This window comes from Hyla sarda, assembly GCF_029499605.1.
Source record: "Hyla sarda isolate aHylSar1 chromosome 2 unlocalized genomic scaffold, aHylSar1.hap1 SUPER_2_unloc_1, whole genome shotgun sequence".
NCBI lineage: Eukaryota > Metazoa > Chordata > Amphibia > Anura > Hylidae > Hyla > Hyla sarda.
In genome coordinates this window covers 245,422-268,564 of record NW_026607596.1, presented here as the reverse complement: position 1 = coordinate 268,564, position 23,143 = coordinate 245,422, and the positions used below count along the sequence as shown (strand labels likewise).

Here is a 23,143-nt window from a genome sequence, read left to right as displayed (position 1 = left end):
AACTAGAGAACCTGGAGGATCGTTTTAAACAAAAAGGGTATCCCAAACCCCTTATACAAGGAGCACGCCAGAGAGTGGACGAATTAGAACAAAGTGCTTGCTTGAAAAATAATAAACAGGGTAATGCAGAGGGGGGTTATAATGATGAATTTGATTCTGTTTTTCTAACTAGGTATTACACTTCACACACCAATATTTTTTTATAATTTTTTTTTATTTTTTTTTTGTATAGGTAATATCACCAGCTCATATTATTGTGTCATGATTACTGGCACCATATGTAGTCCCCCAGTTATTCTTCTTTAGATGTTTTCCGTGTCCTCTGCAGTATCTCTCCCAGAAGTCCACTTGATGGCCCCCGTGGTGGTCTACACCCCGAAGTCATCAATTTTTACTCTAAGAGAGAGTGTGCAGCTGTTTCTGGAGACGGTCAACAATAACCTCTGCATGGTGGAATAATAGGTCACGATGTTTATCAGGATCAGTAGAAGCATCACCCACTCGATGATTATGATGGGGATTTCACGGATCTCGTCCCAGTCTTCATCATTATGGAATAATTCCTTTAATGTTTCATATCCAAAATAGAAAACTACACAGACAAAAGTCAGGCCACAGCAGGTGCATCTACTATGGTGGATGACTTTTTTTGCTCCTGGTAATTTATACATCTGGATGGACTGCCCAAGGTAGTATAAGGCTTCACATGTAATGGAAATTATCGTGCTGACAAAGTGTATCCTGGGATATTCTTCGGGGGACAATACATGCATAACAGCTGTGGAAAAACAGGAGGCCCACACAATGGCCAGCAGGATCCTCTGGATCAGGACCTGATGACCCCTGAACTCTTCAGTATGCATAACCATATACTTATAAATAAGAAAGGTTAGTACCAAAGTGCCAATGGACGTCCCTATAAATCCAATTCTGAATAATATGCTTTCGGGAAAGACATTTCCCACGTCACTGTGAAGGAAAAGAAACCAATGTTATTATGGATATTTCCTCACTCCCAACCCATGAAATAAGAATCATTTGCTTGTTTATCTTACCTGATGCTCATCAGTGGCGAGGCTGCATGGCCGAGGACGACCGTCATGATGTAGCTGGTGGCAAGCCAGGCCGCACACCAAAACGCCAACAGGAGGGGGACGAACCCCAGTCCTTTTAGCTCCATTTCAGACAAGTAGAAAAAGAAGACGCTAATCTCACTATTCTCACTAATCGCACTGGAACAGACTGAAGGCTCGGGCGGCTGTCAGTGGGATGTCAGGCCTCCAGCTGTCTATGACATCACATGTGACATGTCAGAATGACTGCTTGTTTCTTTGAGCTGCCATGATTTAGTATCTGCTATAGACAGAACCTGATGTTTTTACTATGGACCTTACAGACCTCAGAACCCAAGTAATTAGTGCAGGGGCTCCATTTTGATCATCTCATATTTCACATTATTTGAGTTCCAGGGCTCAGATACATTTGCACCCTCTATAGCAGTGGTCTTCAAGCTGTGAACCCCCAACCGCTGCAGAACCACAACTCCCAGCATGCCCAGACAGCAACTTTGCATAAGGAAATAGTCTAATTAAACTTTTCTTATATATAGAATCCCTGAAATCTCCAATCTCTCCTTTTATTGCTTTATGATCTGTGTTACTTATTTGTAAAAAACAATGTTTGTGATTGTCTTCCCCCCACACACTTATGGGCTATCTCTTCAAACGACTTTATTTGACCTAAAGCGTATAATTGATTTACATAAATAAGCCCCTTTTCATCCAAAAGAGTGAATCTTTAATTTTAAGGAACTCTTTAAGTGCTTTATTCGACCATAATGAAGTAAAGTCAAAACTCCATGTGATTTAAAAAATAAATTTAAGTTCCCCCCATACTTAATTATCTAGATATGCATGGGTGTAGTGAGTATCCCAGCTTCCAAAATCTCAAAAATATCCTTCATTTTTCAGAGGCTTTTTCAAAAATGAAAGAAGCGATCTGATTGGTTGCTATGGGCAACTCAGAAACTTTTCCTCTGGGCAGGTTTTGATAAATCTCCCTCTATGGGGGAGATTCATTAAGACCAGTGTAGAGGAAGAGTTGTGCAGTTGCCCATAGCAACCAGATTGCTTCTTTCATTTTTCACAATGCCTTTGCAAAATGAAAGAAGCGATCTGATTGGTTGCTATGGGCAACTCAGCATATTTTCCTGGAAAAGTTTCTGAGTTGCCCATAGCAACCAATCAGATTACTTCCTTCATTTTTCAGAGACTTTTTCAAAAATGAAAGAAGCGATCTGATTGGTTGCTATGGGCAACTCAGCAGCTTTCCCCATAGACCACAATGGGCCTACTGGTTTCAATGGGCAAAAAATCAGAGTTAATGCACTAGACACAGTTCTCTATACCATTAACCCCTTCCCGACCTATGACATACCTGTACGTCATGGGTGGCAAGGTGTTCCCGACCCATGACATACAGGTACGTCATGAACATTTTTGCCGCTACTCGCGGCATCCCGCAGCGCCCGGTAAGATGGTGGCTATCACTGATAGCCAGCCATCTTACCATGCGACCACGGGGGGTTTCATCCCCCACCCCCCCCCCCCCAGCGATCGCTGCTATCAGCTGGTCAACTCTGACTAGCTAATAGCAGCGTTTCGCTATCAGAATATTTAGCAGCGCGGTGTGTAAGTCCCGATCACGGGGATCGGGACACACACCGCTCTGCTAAGTGTCCCTTACCCATCCCCCGGCATCACTTACCCGACCATGCGGTGTCCCGAGTGGTCCCGTTGCGAGCGACGTCCTCCAGGCGGTCCCGGCGGCGCTGCGTCCCGGAGGTGAGTTTCCGGCAGCAGTGCGGCATCTTCATTGGCAGCAGTGAGATCGCCGTAAAGCGATCTCACTGCTGCCTCTGGGAGTTTCAAAACGGCAACTCCCAGCATGCCCAGACAGCCTTTGGCTTTCTGGGCATGCTGGGAGTTGTAGTTTTGTAACATCTGGAGGTCCACAGTTTGGAGACCACTGTATAATGGTCTCCAATCTGTGCTGTTCCAGATGTTGCAAAACTACAACTCCCAGCATGCTCAGTCTGTTCAGGCATGCTGGGAGTTGTAGTTCTCTAACATCTGGAAGAGCATAGATTGGAGACCATTATACAGTGGTCTCCAAACTGTGGACCTCCAGATATTGCAAGACTACAACTCCCAGCATGCCCAGACTGCCCAAGCATGCTGGAAGTTGTAGTTCGGCAACATCTGATCCTTCAGATATTGCCGAACTACAACTTCCAGCATGCTTGGGCAGTCTGGGCATGCTGGGAGTTGTAGTTTTGCAACAACTGGAGGCACACTAGTTGGGAAACATTGTCCGTTTGCTACCTCAGTGCCTCCAGCTGTTTCAATTGTTGCAAAACTATAACTCCCAGCATGCACTGACAGACCATGCATGCTGGGAGTTGTAGTTTTGCAACAGCTGGAGGCACACTGGTTTGGAAACGCTAAGTTTGGTTGCAAAACACTTGAAAGTTTATTACTTAACTTAGTGTTTCCAAACCAGTGTGCCTCCAGCTGTTGCAAAACTACAACTCCCAGCATGCACGGACAGCCAAAGGGCATGCTCGGAGTTTGCAACAGCTGGATGTTTGCCCCCTCCCCCCAATGTGAATGTACAGGGTACACTCACATGGGCGGAGGTTTACAGTGAGTGCTGCAAGTTTGAGATGGCGCAAAATTTGCGCTGCAGCTCAAACTCCCAGCGGCAAACTTGCTGTGAACCTCTGCCCATGTGACTGTACCCTAAAAACACTACACTACACTAACACTAACCTAAAATAAAAAGTAAAAAACACTACATATACACATTATCCCTACACAGCCCCCCTCCCCCAAAAAAATGAAAAACGTCTGGTACGCTACTGTTTCCAAAACGGAGCCTCCAGCTGTTGCAAAATAATAACTCCCAGTATTGCCGGACAGCCATTGACTGTCCAGGCATGCTGGGAGTTTTGCAACAGCTGGAGGCACCCTGTTTGGGAATCATTGGCATAGAATACCCCTATGTCCACCCCTATGCAAATCCCTAATTCAGGCCTCAAATGCGCATGGCGCTCTCTCACTTTGGAGCCCTGTTGTATTTCAGGGCAACAGTTTTGGGACACATATGGGGTATTGCCGTACTCGGGAGAAATTGCCTTACAAATTTTGGGGGGCTTTTTCTTCTTTAACCCCTTATGAAAAGGTGAAGTTGGGGTCTACACCAGCATGTTAGTGTAAAAAAATAATTTTTTTACTCTGACATGCTGGTGTTGCCCTATACTTTTCATTTTCACAAGAGGTAAAAGGGGAAAAAAGATCCTCTAAATTTGTAATGCAATTTCTCCCGAGTATGGAGATACCCCATATGTGGGCGCAAAGTGCTCTGGGGGCGCACAACAAGGCTCAGAAGGGAGAGTGCACCATGTACATTTGAGGCGATTTGCACAGGGGTGGCTGATTGTTACAGCAGTTCTCGGAATCAGAATGATAAGTAAAAGCATTCCAGAGTTATTAATGTTTAAAGTGACAGTGGTCAGATTTTCAAAAAATGCCCAGGACCTGAAGGTGAAAATGGGCTGGGTCATGAAGGGGTTAAAGGGGTACTCCGGTGAAAACCTTTTTTTTCTTTTAAATCAACTGGCTCCGGAAAGTTAAACAGATTTGTAAATTACTTCTATTAAAAAATCGTAATCTTTCCTGTACTTATTAGCTGCTGAATACTACAGAGGAAATTATTTTCTTTTTGGAATGCTCTCTGATGACATCACGAGCACAGTGCTCTCTGCTGACGTTATTATAATAATAATAATAATAATAAGTCTTTATTTATTGTTGTCCTTAGTGGGATTTGAACCCTCTCCAGCTCCACTATATCTTTCTTGTACACTGGTGCTCAGTACTGTACACAGTACTCTATGTGAGGACTGACTAGTGATTTGTACAGCGGTAGCATTATTTCCTTGTCGTCGGCATCTATGCCCCTATTGATGTACCCCATGATTTTATTAGCCTTGGCAGCAGCTGCCCGACACTGGTCACTACAGCTAAGTTTACTGTTACCTAAGGCTCCTAAGTCCTTTTCCATGTCAGTCGTCCTAAGTGTTCTTCCATTTAATACATAATCCCAGCTCGAATTTTTGCATTACCTTACATTTATCAGTGTTGAACCTCATCTGCCACTTCCCAGCCCAAACCTCCAACCTATCCAGATCCATTTGTAACAGTGCACTGTCCTCTATAGTGTTTACCACTTTACAGAGTTTGGTGTCATCTGCAAAGATTGCTACTTTACTATTCAACCCCTCTGCAAGGTCATTCATGAATATATTAAATAGGACAGGACCCAAGACGGACCCCTGTGGTACCCCACTAGTAACAGTCACCCAATCAGAATAAGTACCATTAATAAACACCCTCTGTTTCCTATCATTGAGCCAGTTACTTACCCACTTGCGCACATTCTCCCCCAGTCCAAACCTTCTCATTTTATGCACCAACCTTTTATGTGGAACCGTATCAAATGCTTTGGAAAAATCCAGATATACGACATCCAGCGATTGCCCCTGGTCCAGTCTTGTGCTCACCTCCTCATAAAAGCTGATCAGGTTAGTTTGACAGGATCAATCCCTCATAAATCCATGCTGATACAGGGTCATACATTTATTTTTATCAAGATATTCCAAAATAGCATCTCTTAGGAAACCCTCAAACAATTTACCGAGGTTAAACTAACAGGTCTATAATTCCCGGGGTCACCTTTTGACCCCTTCTTAAATATTGGCACCACATTTGCCATGCGCCAGTCCTGGGGAACAGTCCCTGTCACTATAGAGTCCCTGAATATTAAAAATTGGGGTCTGTCTATTACATTACTTTTTTTTTATATTTTTTTTATTTTAATATTAAACAATTACAAAAATACATTGTACAAATCCGATAAAACAACATCACCAATCGGAAGAAAAGCAAAAGCCATAGAAGCCAAATCCATACTTGTTTACATCCAAGAGTATGTCTAATCAAATTTGCCCATCTTACCAATAGCTCCCAGCAGTATAAACTCTATCGTACGAGGTACCTTCACAGGGATTTTACTTTCTACCTCTTTTATTACAGATTCCCAGAAAACAGATATCTTCTCACACGACCAAAAACTATGTAAATAGTCCGCCTCTTCCAAACCACATTTAACACACTGTGAAGTGATTCTCACCCCTATCCTATGTAAATGAAGCGCGGAATAGTGGGTCTTGTGTAATATCTTAAATTGTGTAATTTTATGTTCCATATTACGAGAAACCTTGCTTATATTTTGGGCCATAATGTCCCAATCTTCCTCAGACACAGTACCCACTATTCCGGACCATTTGTCTTTAATTCTGTTGATCCCCCTTACTCCAATAATCTTATTTAATTTCTTATACAAAATTGATATTCCTTTTTTTTTTTAAAGTGCTCTATTTGAGTTAGTGCTTCTATGAAATTGTGTTTCTGTGCTACATATATCTCCTTATCTATCGTGTTATGGACTGCATGACTAACTTGCCAATAGTACAGCCAATCGTTATCACTAATATCATACCCCCTTTTTATGTGCTCAAATGAAAAGAGTTGTCCTTTATCAAATAATTGTTCCAGTCGTTTTATACCCTTACTATCCCAAAAAGTTGACTCACACTTCACCAATTCTTTAAATGTATTGTTACCCCATAGGGGTGTGAACCCAAAACTATTTCCTACATGTAATTCTCCCTTTAATCTTTCCCATACTTTCCTATATTTATACAATAACATCGTGTTATTTGACCCACTCTCCTCATAATCATCTAATTCCAACACCTCATATATGTTCACTTTCTCCTTATCTACTACAATCTTCTCCAGATATCTAAAATTTCTCCAATTCACGATTCGTACCAACTGCGCGGCCATGTAATAAACAAAGAAATTGGGCATATCCAATCCCCCCCTATCTCCAGGGGCCATAAAATATCTGTACTTCAGACGAACCCTTTTTCTTCCCCATAACAATCTACCCAGTATCACTTCTATCTTCCGGAACCAGCATTTGCCGATCCACACTGGCGAGGCAGCAAGAAAAAAAAGGATCTGTGGGAGGACCACCATTTTTATTATCGCCATCCTTTCTGACATAGAGAAGGGCATTTTAATCCATACTTCTACTCTCTTCGCTAAACTATTCAAAAGGGGCAGTATATTGTTAATCACAAACCTATCATTCGTGGCTGCTATTTTTACTCCCAGATAATGGAAACATTCATTTTTTTTGAACACGGATAGTCTTCCCACCGTCTCCCCCATATCTTCATCCAGGGGGAGCATAGTAGATTTACTCCAATTTATGTCCAACCCAGATAGAGGGGCAAATGCCTCGAACATCTTAATGATACGATGTATTTTTTCTTGTGGGTTAGTTACAAAAAGGAGGATATCATCTGCAAATAACAAGATCTTACTCTTCTCTCCATTTACTCCAAATCCCTCATAAACATCATTATCTCTTATCCAAGCCGCTAAGGGTTCAATATAAATTAAAAATAAAAAGGGTGAGAGGGGGCAGCCCTGCCTTGTTCCTCTACTTAGTTTGAATGGGTAGGAGGGGGTTCCATCTACCACCACACTCGCCTCGGGGTTAGTGTATAGTAGCTGAATATAACTCAAAAACCTCGGGCCCACCCTAACCCTCTTCAAAACTTCCCAGAGGTATCTCCACTCCACCCTGTCAAAAGCTTTAGTAGCATCCAATGACAGAATGGAGCGGGGGCCACGGGATCCACTCTGGATTGCTTCATACACCTGGTGGATATTGTCATGAACCTTTCTTCCTGACCTAAACCCTCCCTGGTCACCGCCCACCACTACCTCCACTACTTTATCCAATCTCCTTGCCAGTGCTTTCGCTATTATCTTTATATCTGTATTAAGCAAGGAGATATGAGCCCAAATCCAAGGGATCCTTATCTTTTTTCCTAATGAGTCTAATATTAGCCTCACACATAGATTTAGGGAGAACCCCCCCCCTCCAGGATTCATTAATGATACCCAGCAGTTTTGGAAGCAGCAGGGTTGAGTATATTCTATATATCTGGAAAGGAATGCCGTCAGACCCAGGGGATGTATTCCCTTGGATTGATGCCAATGCCTCCTCCAATTCCTGGAGGGAGATTGGGTCATCCAGGGAGTCCCTGACATCCTCTGTCAAACTCGGAATATTAATTCCCCTCAAGAATTCCGCTACCTCCGCCCTATTAATATCGCTGCCCATATAGAGATTGGAGAAAAAAGAGCCATCCATTTGGGCTATTTCTTCTCTATCTGTGGTTATGCTGCCATCCTCCCTCCTCAGAGCCATAATACCACATTCGTCGCCTTGATTTTTAAATAATCTTGACAGTGTCTTATTTGGTTTCCCTTTCTCAAAGAAATTAAATTGCCCACTGAAGAATAGTTTATTTTGTGCCTTTTTAAGTAGATATTCTTTATATTCCTCTTGAGCTGCCTTCAGTTCTAACAGCTGTTCCCCCCACTATCCTCTTCTATCCCTGCTTCTAATGTTGCCACTTTACTATTCAGTACTGATTCTTCCTGTGAGAATTCCTTTTTTTTTTTTATTGATTCGCCCTATATATAGGCCCCTCAAGTATGCCTTCATAGTATCCCATACCACCTGAGGGTTTGCGGACTTATGATTAATCTCCCAGAATGCCTCTATTTCCTGTCTAAACCAGTCCTGGTCGCCCACTAATTCAATCCAGTGGGGGTTGAGCCGAAAGCCCAACCTTTTCCCACCCATTACCTTACCTCCAATTTCCACCACCACTGGGCAATGGTCCGATAGGGTTTTAGCTTTATACTGCACCCTGCTGGTCCAGGTCATTGCATTCTTATCACACAGGCATAAGTCAATTCGGGAAGCGGTGTTATATGAGGTACTAAAACATGAGTACTGTCTTACTCCTGGGTTTAGTTACCGCCACCCATCAACCCAATTCATCTCTCCACAGTATCTCGCCAATGCTGTTTCGTTCCCCCCTACATTCCTACCTAATTTGTATCTGTCCATACTAGGGTCTATTACATTGTTCAAATCTCCAACTATCCATAATGCCGAATGTGTCTTACTTACGCTATAGCTCACGAGGTCCCTCAGAACATCCACTCTAAAAGATGGAGGAATATAAACAAAAGCCAAGATGACTGCCCTATCTTCCCATATTCCATAAAGAAATACATATGGACCATACTTATCTACCTTTGCATTCTTAGTCTCGAATGGTACCCTCCTGTGAACATATACTGATACTCCCATGGAGTAGGAAGAGAGTCTGGAGTGGTATTCTTCTTTGGCCCACTTCCTTGGAAGTATCTGCTCATCTCTTGACCTATGGGTCTCAACTAAACATATGATCGCAGGAAGGCACCTCCGAATATAATCGAAGACTGCACACTTTTTAATTCTATCCGACATACCTCGTATGTTCCAGGCTAATAATTTAAGCATAGATATATTTGCCTAAGAGAAAAAAGAAAAGAGAGAAGAAGAAGAGAGAGAAAAAAAAAAAAACCCTCTTTTGATCATCCCGTGCCATCCCTCCCTCCTTTCCCTTATCCTTCCCCACCCGCAGCCCCCCCTCTCCCCGTAATGCACCGTACTTCTACTATGCACTCCTATCCTAGTGACACCCCAGAGAACCCCCCAACCCCTCCCCCCGAGACGTAACATTATTACTCAACTAATACTTCCAACCCCTAATGCCACAGTAGTGCCTTATATTAGATGCCTTATTTATCCATCCAATCTGAGACTTCTTGTGGGGTTCCAAATATTGTTACCTTTCCCTTATGCTCAACCCGGAGTCTCGTTGGAAACAGCAGAGAGAAGGGCACCCCTGCGTTCTTTAGCCGCCTTTTTATCTCCCGAAAGGATGCCCTTTTCCTCTGGGTCTCCCAAGAGAAATCCGGATATAGAAAAATATTCTGTCCATTATACTGTAGGTCCCTCATCTCTCTTGCCTTCCTAAGGATAGTATCCCTGTCCTGGGAGGTATATAACTTAATTAGGATTGTCCTAGAGGGACCCCCCGGAGGGGGAATACGCCTTGGCACCGATGAGCTCGTTCAATCCCAAACATTGGGGTAAGATGCCCTTCCCCTATCCCCTCCTTCAACCACCTACTAAGAAACTGTATGGCAGAGTTCCCCCCCCCCCCTCCACCCCCTCAGGAAACCCCACCATCCCCTCAGGAAACCCCACCATCCTTATATTGCAACGTCTGGATCTATCCTCAAGGTCAGTGAGCTTATCTTTAACAGATGTCCTCTCCTTTTTCAAGTCATTAACCTCCTCCTCCAAAACCTTAATCCTATTTTCTGTTTTAGGGGCTTCTTCCTCTAGTCTGGAAATCCTATCTCTCATTTTAGTCATATCGTGTCTTATCAGAGATACCTCGGTAGATACCACACCTAATTGTTTATTTATCTCCTCAATTGCACAATTAGTTTTTTCACCCCTCCCAAGATCTCCTCCAACATCTGTGTTCCCATAGGGGGCACAGACTGCCCTTCCTCAGTTTCTTCCACCTCCAAGACCGAGTACCTAGAGCCTGTTTTACTAGGGGAGAGATCCTTCTGGGTTCTAGTTTTTATACCCACAGCTGGAGACTTCCATATTTTATCCAATTTACCCATAGCCCCCTTATCTTTTTGTGGCGAGCTACCCCCTGATCTTCTGGGGTTCACCTTAGGGGCCATTTCACCCACTATTTCTCTTCACTTTATATTTGTGGGTTGTATGTATCACTACGGGGATATCACGGACCAACTTAGCAACTTTATACACCATAGGCCCCTCCCACTCGAGAATTTAAATCCCGTTATTTACAGCATACAAAAGTAAGAATTCACAGTCCCATATGGCTCTGGGGAGCGCTTAAAACCTAGGGTATCACACCCTGATCCAGAAATATCCACCACCAAATATAGCATACTAATATGCAACTACGGAATCATTAGCGTATTCACGCTCCCCCTGGTAGACAGTGCAATCACCCCCCAGAGTCACTGATCTTATTGGGTCCAAGGAGGGGTCCAAATTCATGAGAGAGGAATTCTGCTAAGACCAAGTTGTTCAATTTAGTCCATGAGTCCCGGTTTCTCCAAATCGCTAGGAGGAGTGACCAGGCAGAGAGTCAGGCATCCAATATTGTCCATTCCACATGGGGCCAGTGCAAGAGGCTGCTGCTGTTCAGAATATTGCCGGGGTATTAATCAATGGTTTCACCGGCTTCTGCACTGTTAGATATTCATCACATGTAAAGTCTGATCGTTTTACTCAGCTCCACTCTCCATCCACAAGAAAGGGTCTGGGCCAGTCTATTCAAATCCCAGCAAGGAGTAGCGGAGTTCCACACATGCCCCTCAACACCTCCGCGTCTGTCTATTACATTACTTAATTCCTTTAGAACATGGGGGTGAATGCCATCTGGACCTGGTGATTTGTCTATTTAGATTTTTTGTAGGTGGCACTGTACTTCTTCCTGGGTTAGACAGGTGACCTGTACTGGGGAGTTTACCTTATCACACTGTATTTCACCTGGCATTTCATTTTCCTCAGTGAATACAGTGGAGAAGAATTTTAGTATATTTGCTTTTTCCTGATCCCCGTTTATAATTTCTTCCTCATCATTTTTTAAAGGGCCAACACTTTCATTTTTGACCCTATTGCTATTTATATAATTAAAGAACATTTTGGGGTTAGTTATACTCTCTTTGGCAATGAGTCTTTCTGTCTCTATTTTTGCGGCTTTTATCTGTTTTTTACATATTTCACATTTTTCTCTATAGCTTTTTAATGCTTCTTCACTGCTGTCCTGTTTTAGTAACTGAAATGCTTTATTTTAGTCATTTATTGCCCCCTTAACATTTTTATTCATCCATATTGGTTTTCTTTTATTTCTGACCCTTTTATTCCTATAAAGTATATACATTTTACAGTGAAAATTTAAGATATTTTTTAAAGTCTCCCATTTAGTGTCAGTATTGTTCTTTTTGAGGACAATATCCCATTTTATATTGTTATGGGCTTCTCTGAGTTGATCGAACTTTGCTTTTCGAAAGTTCATTGTTTTTGTGGCCCCTCGAGAGATTCCCTTATTGAAGAACAAGTTATAATGTATTACATTATGATCACTATTTCCTCGGTGTCCATCTACTTGCACATTAATTACTCTGCCAGTTTCAGTACGTTAGAAAATATTAAGTCTAGTAGGGCGCCCCCTCTGGTCAGGCCCTGCACCATTTGGGACAGATAATGGTCTTTAGCTATAGTCAGAAATCTGTTTCCTTTAAAGTCGAAGTCTGCCCAGTTCTCCATGAACCCAAACCCCTCCTTCCTACACCAGCTTCTGAGCCACTTGTTTACCTCCCTTATCTCCCGCAGCCTCTCTGGTACGGCTCGTGGTACAGGTAATATTTCAGAAAATACTACCTTGGAGGTCCTTGCCTTAAGCTTGCAGCCTAAGTCCCTGAAATCATTTTTAAGGACACTCCATCTACCTCTTACTTTGTCATTGGTGCCAATATGTACCATGACTGCTGGGTCTTCTCCAGCCCCACCCAGCAACCTGTCAACCCGATCCGCGAAAGTGCCGAACTCGAGCGCCAGGAAGACAACACACTGTTCGGCTATCCCGGTCTTTGTGACAGATCACCCTGTCTGTCCCCCTAATAATTGAGTCCCCCACTACCAGTACCTGTCTGGCCTGCCCTGATCTCCTCCCTCCCTCCTTACTGGAGCAGACACCCCCCTGGCGGTCAGAGGCAGAGTCCTGCTGCAGTACCGCTAGCTCTGAAATGACATCCCCCTCATCTGCCAACTGGGCAAACTTGTTGGGGTGTGCCAGTTCAGGACTAGCCTCCCTGACACTTTTCCCTCTACCCCGTTTTCTAACTGTAACCCAGCTAACTGCCTGACTGTCCTGCCCCTCCGTCCCACTATCCATCCCCACCTCGACCCCAGAGAGTACCTGCTCAGTGAGCAGGAGACTACTCTGCGGGTTGTCAATGCATCTCAGTGTTGCCAGTTGCTCCTCTAGATCCAGGATCTGGGCTTCTAAATGAGCAACTCGCACACATCTCGCACAACAATATGCACCCTCAAACTGTTGTTCAAGGATTGCATAGATTGCGCAAGATGCACACTGGACTGCCTTTTCCAACATGGAGGTCATACTAGATTTGGGGATTGCAAAAATTAACAGAAAAGAAAAAAAAATCAAATATTTCAATTTAAACTTCCTGAATTTAAAGTCCCTTAATTTTAAGTCCCCTCACTTTTATACTCACTCACTTGTATGCTTCACACTCTTGTATACAGAAAAACAGTCGCTAGCTCAACATAGTGTATTTGCTTTATATTTATCACAACCACAACCACCTCTCTTCCACTGCCTGGAAGTGAAACTTTTTTTTTTTTTTTTTCATTTACACATCCAAATTTAACGAAAAGTCGTAAAAGACCTGTGGGGTGTTAAGGCTCACTGGACCCCTTGGTACGTGGCTTGAGGGGTGTAGTTTCCAAAATGGTATGCCATGTGGGGGTTTTCTGCTCTTCTGGCACCATAGGGGCTTCCAAAATGTGACATGCCCCCCAAAAACCATTTCAGCAAAAATTCACTCTCCAAAATCCCATTGTTGCTCCTTCCCTTCTGAGCCCTCTACTGCACCAGCTGAACACTTTACATACACATATGAGGTATTTCCTTACTCTAGAGAAATTGGGTTACAAATTTTGGGGGGCTTTTTCTCCTATTACCCCTTGTAAAAATTCAAAAACTGGGTCTACAAGAACATGCGAGTGTAAAAAATGGAGATTTTGAATTTCCTCCTTCACTTTGCTGCTATTCCTGTGAAACACCTAAAGGGTTAACACACTTACCCAAATGTCATTTTGGATACTTTGAGGGGTGCAGTTTTTATAATGTGGTCATTTGTGGGGTATTTCTAATATGAAGGCCCTTCAAATCCACTTCAAAACTGAACTGGTCCCTGAAAAATTCCAATTTAGAAAATGTTGTGAAAAATTGGAAAAGTGCTGCTGAACTTTGAAGCCCTCTGATATCTTCTAAAACTTAAAACCTGTCAACTTTATGATGAAAATATAAAGTAGACATATTGTATCTGTGAATCAATATATTATTTATTTGGAATGTCTGTTTTTGTTACAAGCAGAGAGCTTCAAAGTTAGAAAAATGCTAAATTTTCAATTTTTTCATCAAATTTGGGAATTTTTCACCAAGAAATGATGCAAGCCTCGACAAAAATTTACCACTAACATGAAGTAGAATATGTCACGAAAAAACAATGTCAGAATCAGAATGAAAAGTAAAAGTATCCCAGAGTTATTAATGCTTAAAATGACAATGGTCAGATGTGCAAAAATGGCTGGGTCCTTAAGGTGAAAATGGGCTGGTTCCTTAAGGGGTTAAACCCGACTGGCATTTGACAGATCTTTGGAACAGTGGGCTGTGCAAATGAAAAATTTTCATTTTTCTTTTGGCAGACCACTGCTCAAAAAAATCTATCAGACACCTGTGAGATGTAAATGCTCACTGCACTTCTTATTAGGGGTGTAGTTTCCAAAATGGGGTCACATGTGTGTGTGTGTGTGTGTGTGTGGGGGGGGGGGGGGGTTCACTGTTCTGGCACCATGGAGGCCTAAACGCACATGGCCTTCAATTTCAGCCAGATTCTCTCTCCAAAAGCCCAATGGTGCTCCTTCTCTTCTGAGCCCTGTAGTTCACCCGCAGAGCACTTTACATCCACATGTGGGGTATTTTCTGACTCAGAAGAGATGGGGTTACAAATTTTGCTGGGCTTTTTTTCCTATTACCCCTTGTGAAAATGATAAAATTGGGGTAACAATAGCATTTTAGGGAAAAAAATATACATTTTTTTATTTTCACCTCCAACTTTAACAAAAATGTGTCAAACACCTGTGGGATGTTAAGGCGCACTATACCCCTTGTTACTTTACGTGAGGGGTGTAGTTTTCTAAATGGGGGTCACATATGGGTGTTTTTTATGTTTATGTCAGAACTGCTGTAACTACCAGCCACCCCTGTGCAAATCACCAATTTAGGCCTCAAATGTATATGGTACACTCTGTTTACACTAACATGCTGGTGTAGACCCAAAATTTACCTTTTCTTAAGGGGTAAAAGAAGAGAAAAAAAATTTGTAACCAAAAACTGTTGCCTTGAAATATGAGAGGGCTCCAAAGTGAAAGAGCACCATGTGCATTTGAGGCCTAAATTAGGGATTTGCATCCACCACCAAATTACCCTACAGCAGTGCTTTCCAAATAGGGTGTCTCCAGCTGTTGCACTACTTCCTGTTCAGGGTGTGGTTGTGTGATCGTCAGCTCCAGGAGAACCAGAGAACCAGAGAGCAGCAGGATTTTCACCAGCCCTCCCCCCCCCCCCCCCCCCAGGTTTGTGGCAGCCTTCGGGGAAGGGTTTCCCTGCATGAACCCCAACGTCCCCATCTCCCTTACCAGGCCGGCGGGAGGTGGAGGTGACATTGCAACGGCCAACTCCCAGGATGGGGTACGGAGATCCTCCAGGATCCGCAGAAATGCAGAACCAACTCCACCGTCCATATCTGGAAGCCGCAAGGCTGCAAGGAAGGCTACAAGCAAGGCTGCAGGTAAAGACCTGCATGAAGGTGAGGAGTTGAGGAGAAACATGGGGAGGCAAGGTACCTCTGAACCCCAGCAATGGGGGGCATTGGGTCCCAGGGAGTCTTTGGCCACTTTTGGGTCCCGAATCCAAGCAAAAATGGCGGAGTATGAGTGTCTTGGCAAAATGCTTCGTGGGCTAAGAGAGGACTTAAAATTTGCCCGTTACCAGGCTGATTACACCTCAAAAAATCGAAGGCCAGTGTATTCGGCTAAAGTGCGCACCCTGAAAAAAGAGGTTGAGGAGGTAGAAAGGGTGAGGATGGAGATCATGGAAGGGGCTGGTATCTTCAGAGAAAAACTCTGCAATGAAAGTCGGTTCAGAGGCCAGCAGAACCCAGAAAGAGAGGAGGAGGTCAGTCACAGCGAAAGCAGTGCAGAGGAGGATGGTGTGGAGGTGGATGGTGGAGGAGAAAGAGAGAACAGTGCTGAGGAGGACAGTGTGGAGGAAGATGGTGGTGGAGAAAGAGAGGACAGTGCTGAGGAAGGTGCTAAAGAGAAGCAAGATGGTGGTGCAGAGGAGAGTGAAATGGAGGAGGACACAACCCAGAGTTCATACATAAATCCTGCTCAGGTAGCCCTGCCTGTAACGTCAGATGACAGCAGTGACGACAGCGGCAGCAGCAATGGGTTAATTGGTGGTGGATTGCTGAAGGCGATTGTGCTCCAAGAGTCACCTACCCATTTTGAGAACTTCTCATTTGGAAATGACTTGGGCCCAGATACTGAGGTGAAGGGCAAGAGGAAGAGGAGAAATAAAAGGAAAAAAGGAGAGGTCACCAGACTTGTTTATTCTTCTCTCCAGCAGTCTGGGCCATCTGAAAAGGTGGTTCAGGCTGGTGGGCCCCCCAGTCTGCCCGACCCCGCTTTTGCTGTAAAGCGGGGCCAGAATGGGGGGTACATGGTGGATAAGGTTTCTAAGATGGCTGCAGACGCCAAGGAGCCGCCTGTCCAGTCGGTAGGGAAGGGCAGGACAGGCTTAAGGTGGGCGACTCCGATGCTGCAGGACCACCCCAGGTGGGCAGGGGGCGTGTCCTAGTGCCGGAGCTTGGTGATGTTGCTGTCTGCTCGGGGGGCGGTCCCCCGAGCGATCTGGGCGTAGCAGGGCACTCCTCTGTGAGGGGGGGGAGTGTCCATGCGTCTGGATTGGTAGAAAAGCCCGGGCGGTCGGGTAAGGTGGCTCCTGAAGGTTGCACTGACGCTGTGGGGAATCCCTCCACGTCGGCTGCTGTAGGAGGGGTGGGGGTGCGTCCGGAGGGACAGATCCCACCCAGTGTGAAGCAGTTCTCACTGGGAACATCATCGGCGTTGAAGGAAGTGTCATCACTGGAACTGGAAGTAACATCGCCAGAACCGAAAAAGCGGTCATCGGGGGCGGGACCAGCAGCACAAACCCCCGTGGCATACGCAAATAACCCGGCCAGCTCAGGAAAGTTTAGCCAGGATAATAGTGTGAAAGGGAAGAGTGCAAAAGAGAGTGAAAATTTTGGTGATGGTATGTTGCATGAAAATGTTAGCAGTGTGCAAGAGTGGGGCATTAGAGGTGTACTAGAGAGGGGTGCTAGCGGTGTGCAAGAGAGGGGTGCTAGCGGTGTGCAAGAGAGGGGTGCTAGCGGTGTGCAAGAGAGGGGTGCTAGCGGTGTGCAAGAGAGGGGTGCTAGCGGTGTGCGAGAGAGGGGTGCTAGCGGTGTGCAAGAAAGGGATGCTAGCGGTGTGCGAGAGAGGGGTGCTAGAGGTGTACAAGAGAGGGATGCTATCGGTGTGCAAGAGAAGAGTGCTGGAGGCAGGCAAAGGGATGTCACTGGATCAGTAAAGAGTACTGAGGAAGTAGGGGCTGGTTCGGCTGCCCCCCTGGTGGCGACTGCTAGAAGCTATGCCAGCGTCGCTGCCGGGGAATCAAGAGGGTCTCCGTCTCCATCTGGTTCTGGGGGTCACTTGCAGCGGCGCCTCCTGGAGGCTCTGCGTAAGGGTGATAGGTCAATTGAGGTAGAAGGGAGGGGTTCGGTTGACCTGTCTTTTTGGATAGAGAGGCATGGTCTGGGTGCCTTCCAAGAACAGAATGGGGAGGTGATGTGGTCCCTCCCGACTCCCGGGCAGGATAGTAACCGTAGGAATGTGGCCCGTCTGATTTGGAGGGGTAAAGATGCGTGTGTTACGCCGAGCGCTCCGGGTCCCCGCTCCTCCCCGGAGCGCTCGCTACACTCTCGTCACTGCAGCGCTCCGGTCAGATCCACTGACCCGGGGCGCTGCGATACCGCCTCCAGCCGGGATGCGATTCGCGATGCGGGTGGCGCCCGCTCGCGATGCGCACCCCGGCTCCCGTACCTGACTCGCTCTCCGTCGGTCCTGTCCCGGCGCGCGCGGCCCCGCTCCCTAGGGCGCGCGCGCGCCGGGTCTTTGCGATTTAAAGGGCCACTTCGCCGCTGATTGGCGCAGTGGTTCTAATTAGTGTGTTCACCTGTGCACTCCTTATTTATACCTCACTTCCCCTGCACTCCCTCGCCGGATCTTGTTGCCATTGTGCCAGTGAAAGCGTTTCCTTGTGTGTTCCTAGCCTGTGTTCCAGACCTCCTGCCGTTGCCCCTGACTACGATCCTTGCTGCCTGCCCCGACCTTCTGCTACGTCCGACCTTGCTTCTGTCTACTCCCTTGTACCGCGCCTATCTTCAGCAGTCAGAGAGGTTGAGCCGTTGCTAGTGGATACGACCTGGTCACTACCGCCGCAGCAAGACCATCCCGCTTTGCGGCGGGCTCTGGTGAAAACCAGTAGTGACTTAGAACCGATCCACTAGCACGGTCCACGCCAATCCCTCTCTGGCACAGAGGATCCACTACCTGCCAGCCGGCATCGTGACAGTAGATCCGGCCATGGATCCCGCTGAAGTTCCTCTGCCAGTTGTCGCCGACCTCACCACGGTGGTCGCCCAGCAGTCACAACAGATAGCGCAACAAGGCCAACAGCTGTCTCAACTGACCGTGATGCTACAGCAGCTACTACCACAGCTTCAGCAATCATCTCCTCCGCCAGCTCCTGCACCTCCTCCGCAGCGAGTGGCCGCTTCTGGTCTACGACTATCCTTGCCGGATAAATTTGATGGGGACTCTAAATTCTGCCGTGGCTTTCTTTCCCAATGTTCCCTGCACTTGGAGATGATGTCGGACCAGTTTCCTACTGAAAGGTCTAAGGTGGCTTTCGTAGTCAGCCTTCTGTCTGGAAAAGCTCTGTCATGGGCCACACCGCTCTGGGACCGCAATGACCCCGTCACTGCCTCTATACACTCCTTCTTCTCGGAAATTCGAAGTGTCTTTGAGGAACCTGCCCGAGCCTCTTCTGCTGAGACTGCCCTGTTGAACCTGGTCCAGGGTAATTCTTCCGTTGGCGAGTACGCCGTACAATTCCGTACTCTTGCTTCAGAATTATCCTGGAATAATGAGGCCCTCTGCGCGACCTTTAAAAAAGGCCTATCCAGCAACATTAAAGATGTTCTGGCCGCACGAGAAATCCCTGCTAACCTACATGAACTCATTCATCTAGCCACTCGCATTGACATGCGTTTTTCCGAAAGGCGTCAGGAGCTCCGCCAGGATATGGACTTTGTTCGCACGAGGCGTTTTTTCTCCCCGGCTCCTCTCTCCTCTGGTCCCCTGCAATCCGTTCCTGTGCCTCCCGCCGTGGAGGCTATGCAGGTCGACCGGTCTCGCCTGACACCTCAAGAGAGGACACGACGCCACATGGAGAATCTCTGCCTGTACTGTGCCAGTACCGAACACTTCCTGAAGGATTGTCCTATCCGTCCTCCCCGCCTGGAAAGACGTACGCTGACTCCGCACAAAGGTGAGACAGTCCTTGATGTCTACTCTGCTTCTCCACGTCTTACTGTGCCTGTGCGGATATCTGCCTCTGCCTTCTCCTTCTCTACTATGGCCTTCTTGGATTCCGGATCTGCAGGAAATTTTATTTTGGCCTCTCTCGTCAACAGGTTCAACATCCCGGTGACCAGTGTCGCCAGACCCCTCTACATCAATTGTGTAAACAATGAAAGATTGGACTGTACCATACGTTTCCGCACGGAGCCCCTTCTAATGTGCATCGGACCTCATCACGAGAAGATTGAATTTTTGGTCCTCCCCAATTGCACTTCCGAAATTCTCCTTGGACTACCCTGGCTTCAACTCCATTCCCCAACCCTGGATTGGTCCACTGGGGAGATCAAGAGTTGGGGGCCCTCTTGTTTCAAGGACTGCCTAAAACCGGTTCCCAGTACCCCTTGCCGTGACTCTGTGGTTCCCCCTGTAACCGGTCTCCCTAAGGCCTATATGGACTTTGCGGATGTTTTTTGCAAAAAACAAGCTGAGACTCTACCTCCTCACAGGCCTTATGATTGTCCTATTGACCTCCTCCCGGGCACTACTCCACCCCGGGGCAGAATTTATCCTCTGTCCGCCCCAGAGACTCTTGCTATGTCTGAGTACATCCAGGAAAATTTAAAAAAGGGCTTTATCCGTAAATCCTCCTCTCCTGCCGGAGCCGGATTTTTCTTTGTGTCCAAAAAAGATGGCTCTCTACGTCCTTGCATTGACTACCGCGGTCTTAATAAAATCACGGTAAAGAACCGCTACCCCCTACCCCTCATCTCTGAACTCTTTGATCGCCTCCAAGGTGCCCACATCTTTACCAAACTGGACTTAAGAGGTGCTTATAATCTCATCCGCATCAGAGAGGGGGATGAATGGAAAACGGCATTTAACACTAGAGATGGACACTTTGAGTATCTGGTCATGCCCTTTGGCCTGTGCAACGCCCCTGCCGTCTTCCAAGACTTTGTTAATGAAATTTTTCGTGATCTCTTATACTCCTGTGTTGTTGTATATCTGGACGATATCCTGATTTTTTCTGCCAATCTAGAAGAACACCGCCAGCATGTCCGTATGGTTCTTCAGAGACTTCGTGACAATCAACTTTATGCCAAGATAGAGAAATGTCTGTTTGAATGCCAATCTCTTCCTTTCCTAGGATACTTGGTCTCTGGCCAGGGACTACAAATGGATCCAGACAAACTCTCTGCCGTCTTAGATTGGCCACGCCCCTCCGGACTCCGTGCTATCCAACGTTTTTTGGGGTTCGCCAATTATTACAGGCAATTTATTCCACATTTTTCTACCGGTGTGGCTCCTATCGTGGCTTTAACCAAAAAAAATGCCAATCCCAAGTCTTGGCCTCCTCAAGCGGAAGACGCCTTTAAACGGCTCAAGTCTGCCTTTTCTTCGGCTCCCGTGCTCTCCAGACCTGACCCATCTAAACCCTTCCTATTGGAGGTTGATGCCTCCTCTGTAGGAGCTGGAGCGGTCCTTCTACAAAAAAATTCTTCCGGGCATGCTGTTACTTGTGGTTTTTTTTCTAGGACCTTCTCTCCGGCGGAGAGGAACTACTCCATCGGGGATCGAGAGCTTCTAGCCATTAAATTAGCACTTGAGGAATGGAGGCATCTGCTGGAGGGATCAAGATTTCCAGTTATTATTTACACCGATCACAAGAACCTCTCCTATCTCCAGTCTGCCCAACGGCTGAATCCTCGCCAGGCCAGGTGGTCTCTGTTCTTTGCCCGATTTAATTTTGAAATTCACTTTCGGCCTGCCGATAAGAACATTAGGGCCGATGCTCTCTCTCGTTCCTCGGATGCTTCGGAAGTTGAACTCTCTCCGCAACACATCATTCCTCCTGACTGCCTGATTTCCACTTCTCCAGCCTCCATCAGGCAAACTCCTCCAGGAAAGACCTTCGTCTCTCCACACCAACGCCTCGGAATCCTCAAATGGGGTCACTCCTCCCATCTCGCAGGTCATGCAGGCATCAAGAAATCTGTGCAACTCATCTCTCGCTTCTATTGGTGGCCGACTCTGGAGACGGATGTCGTGGACTTTGTGCGAGCCTGCACTGTCTGTGCCCGGGATAAGATTCCTCGCCAGAAGCCCGCTGGTTTTCTTCATCCTCTGCCTGTCCCCGAACAGCCTTGGTCTCTGATTGGTATGGATTTTATTACAGACTTACCCCCATCCCGTGGCAACACTGTTGTTTGGGTGGTCGTTGATCGATTCTCCAAAATGGCACATTTCATCCCTCTTCCTGGTCTTCCTTCAGCGCCTCAGTTGGCTAAACAATTTTTTGTACACATTTTTCGTCTTCACGGGTTGCCCACGCAGATCGTCTCGGATAGAGGCGCCCAATTCGTGTCAAAATTCTGGAGGGCTCTCTGTAAACAACTCAAGATTAAATTAAACTTTTCTTCTGCATATCATCCTCAATCCAATGGACAAGTAGAAAGAATTAACCAGGTCTTGGGTGATTATTTACGACATTTTGTTTCCTCCCGCCAGGATGATTGGGCAGATCTTCTACCATGGGCCGAATTCTCGTATAACTTCAGAGTCTCTGAATCTTCCTCCAAATCCCCATTTTTCGTGGTGTACGGCCGTCACCCTCTTCCTCCCCTCCCTACCCCCTTGCCCTCTGGTCTGCCCGCTGTGGATGAAATTTCTCGTGATCTTTCCACCATATGGAGAGAGACCCAAAATTCTCTCTTACAGGCTTCATCACGCATGAAGAAGTTTGCTGATAAGAAGAGCTCCTCCCATTTTTTCTCCTGGAGACAAGGTATGGCTCTCCGCTAAATATGTCCGCTTCCGTGTCCCTAGCTACAAGTTGGGACCACGCTATCTTGGTCCTTTCAAAATTTTGTGCCAGATTAATCCTGTCTCTTACAAACTTCTTCTTCCTCCTTCTCTTCGTATCCCTAATGCCTTTCACGTTTCTCTTCTTAAACCACTTATCATCAACCGTTTCTCTCCCAAACTTGTTTCCCCCACTCCTGTTTCCGGCTCCTCGGACATCTTCTCCGTCAAAGAGATTCTGGCATCCAAGAAGGTCAGAGGGAAAACTTTTTTTTTTTAGTTGATTGGGAGGGTTGTGGTCCAGAAGAGAGATCCTGGGAACCTGAGGACAATATTCTAGACAAAAGTCTGGTCCTCAGGTTCTCAGGCTCTAAGAAGAGGGGGAGACCCAAGGGGGGGGGTACTGTTACGCCGAGCGCTCCGGGTCCCCGCTCATCACCGGAGCGCTCGCTACACTCTCGTCACTGCAGCGCTCCGGTCAGATCCACTGACCCGGGGCGCTGCGATACCGCCTCCAGCCGGGATGCGATTCGCGATGCGGGTGGCGCCCGCTCGCGATGCGCACCCCGGCTCCCGTACCTGACTCGCTCTCCGTCGGTCCTGTCCCGGCGCGCGCGGCCCCGCTCCCTAGGGCGCGCGCGCGCCGGGTCTTTGCGATTTAAAGGGCCACTTCGCCGCT

At 46.4% G+C, this 23,143-nt stretch overlaps 1 protein-coding gene across 2 annotated transcripts in view; it reads right to left on the bottom strand.

Moving 5' to 3' along the window:
- Positions 1-256: 256 nt before the first annotated feature.
- The window catches only part of LOC130298320 (uncharacterized), a 57,641-nt gene continuing 34,754 nt past the window's right edge, over positions 257-23,143 (bottom strand). Inside the window, exons 1-2 of one of the 2 annotated variants that reach the window (XM_056551250.1) lie at positions 1,056-1,227; positions 257-969 (exon numbers count right to left, since the gene is read on the bottom strand). In XM_056551250.1, the coding sequence (XP_056407225.1) occupies positions 369-969; positions 1,056-1,180 (726 nt within the window). In that variant the 5' untranslated portion in view covers positions 1,181-1,227 and the 3' untranslated portion in view covers positions 257-368. Of the gene's footprint in view, positions 970-1,055; positions 1,228-23,143 lie in introns of those variants that run through there. The other variant, XM_056551251.1, reaches the window with a different exon arrangement.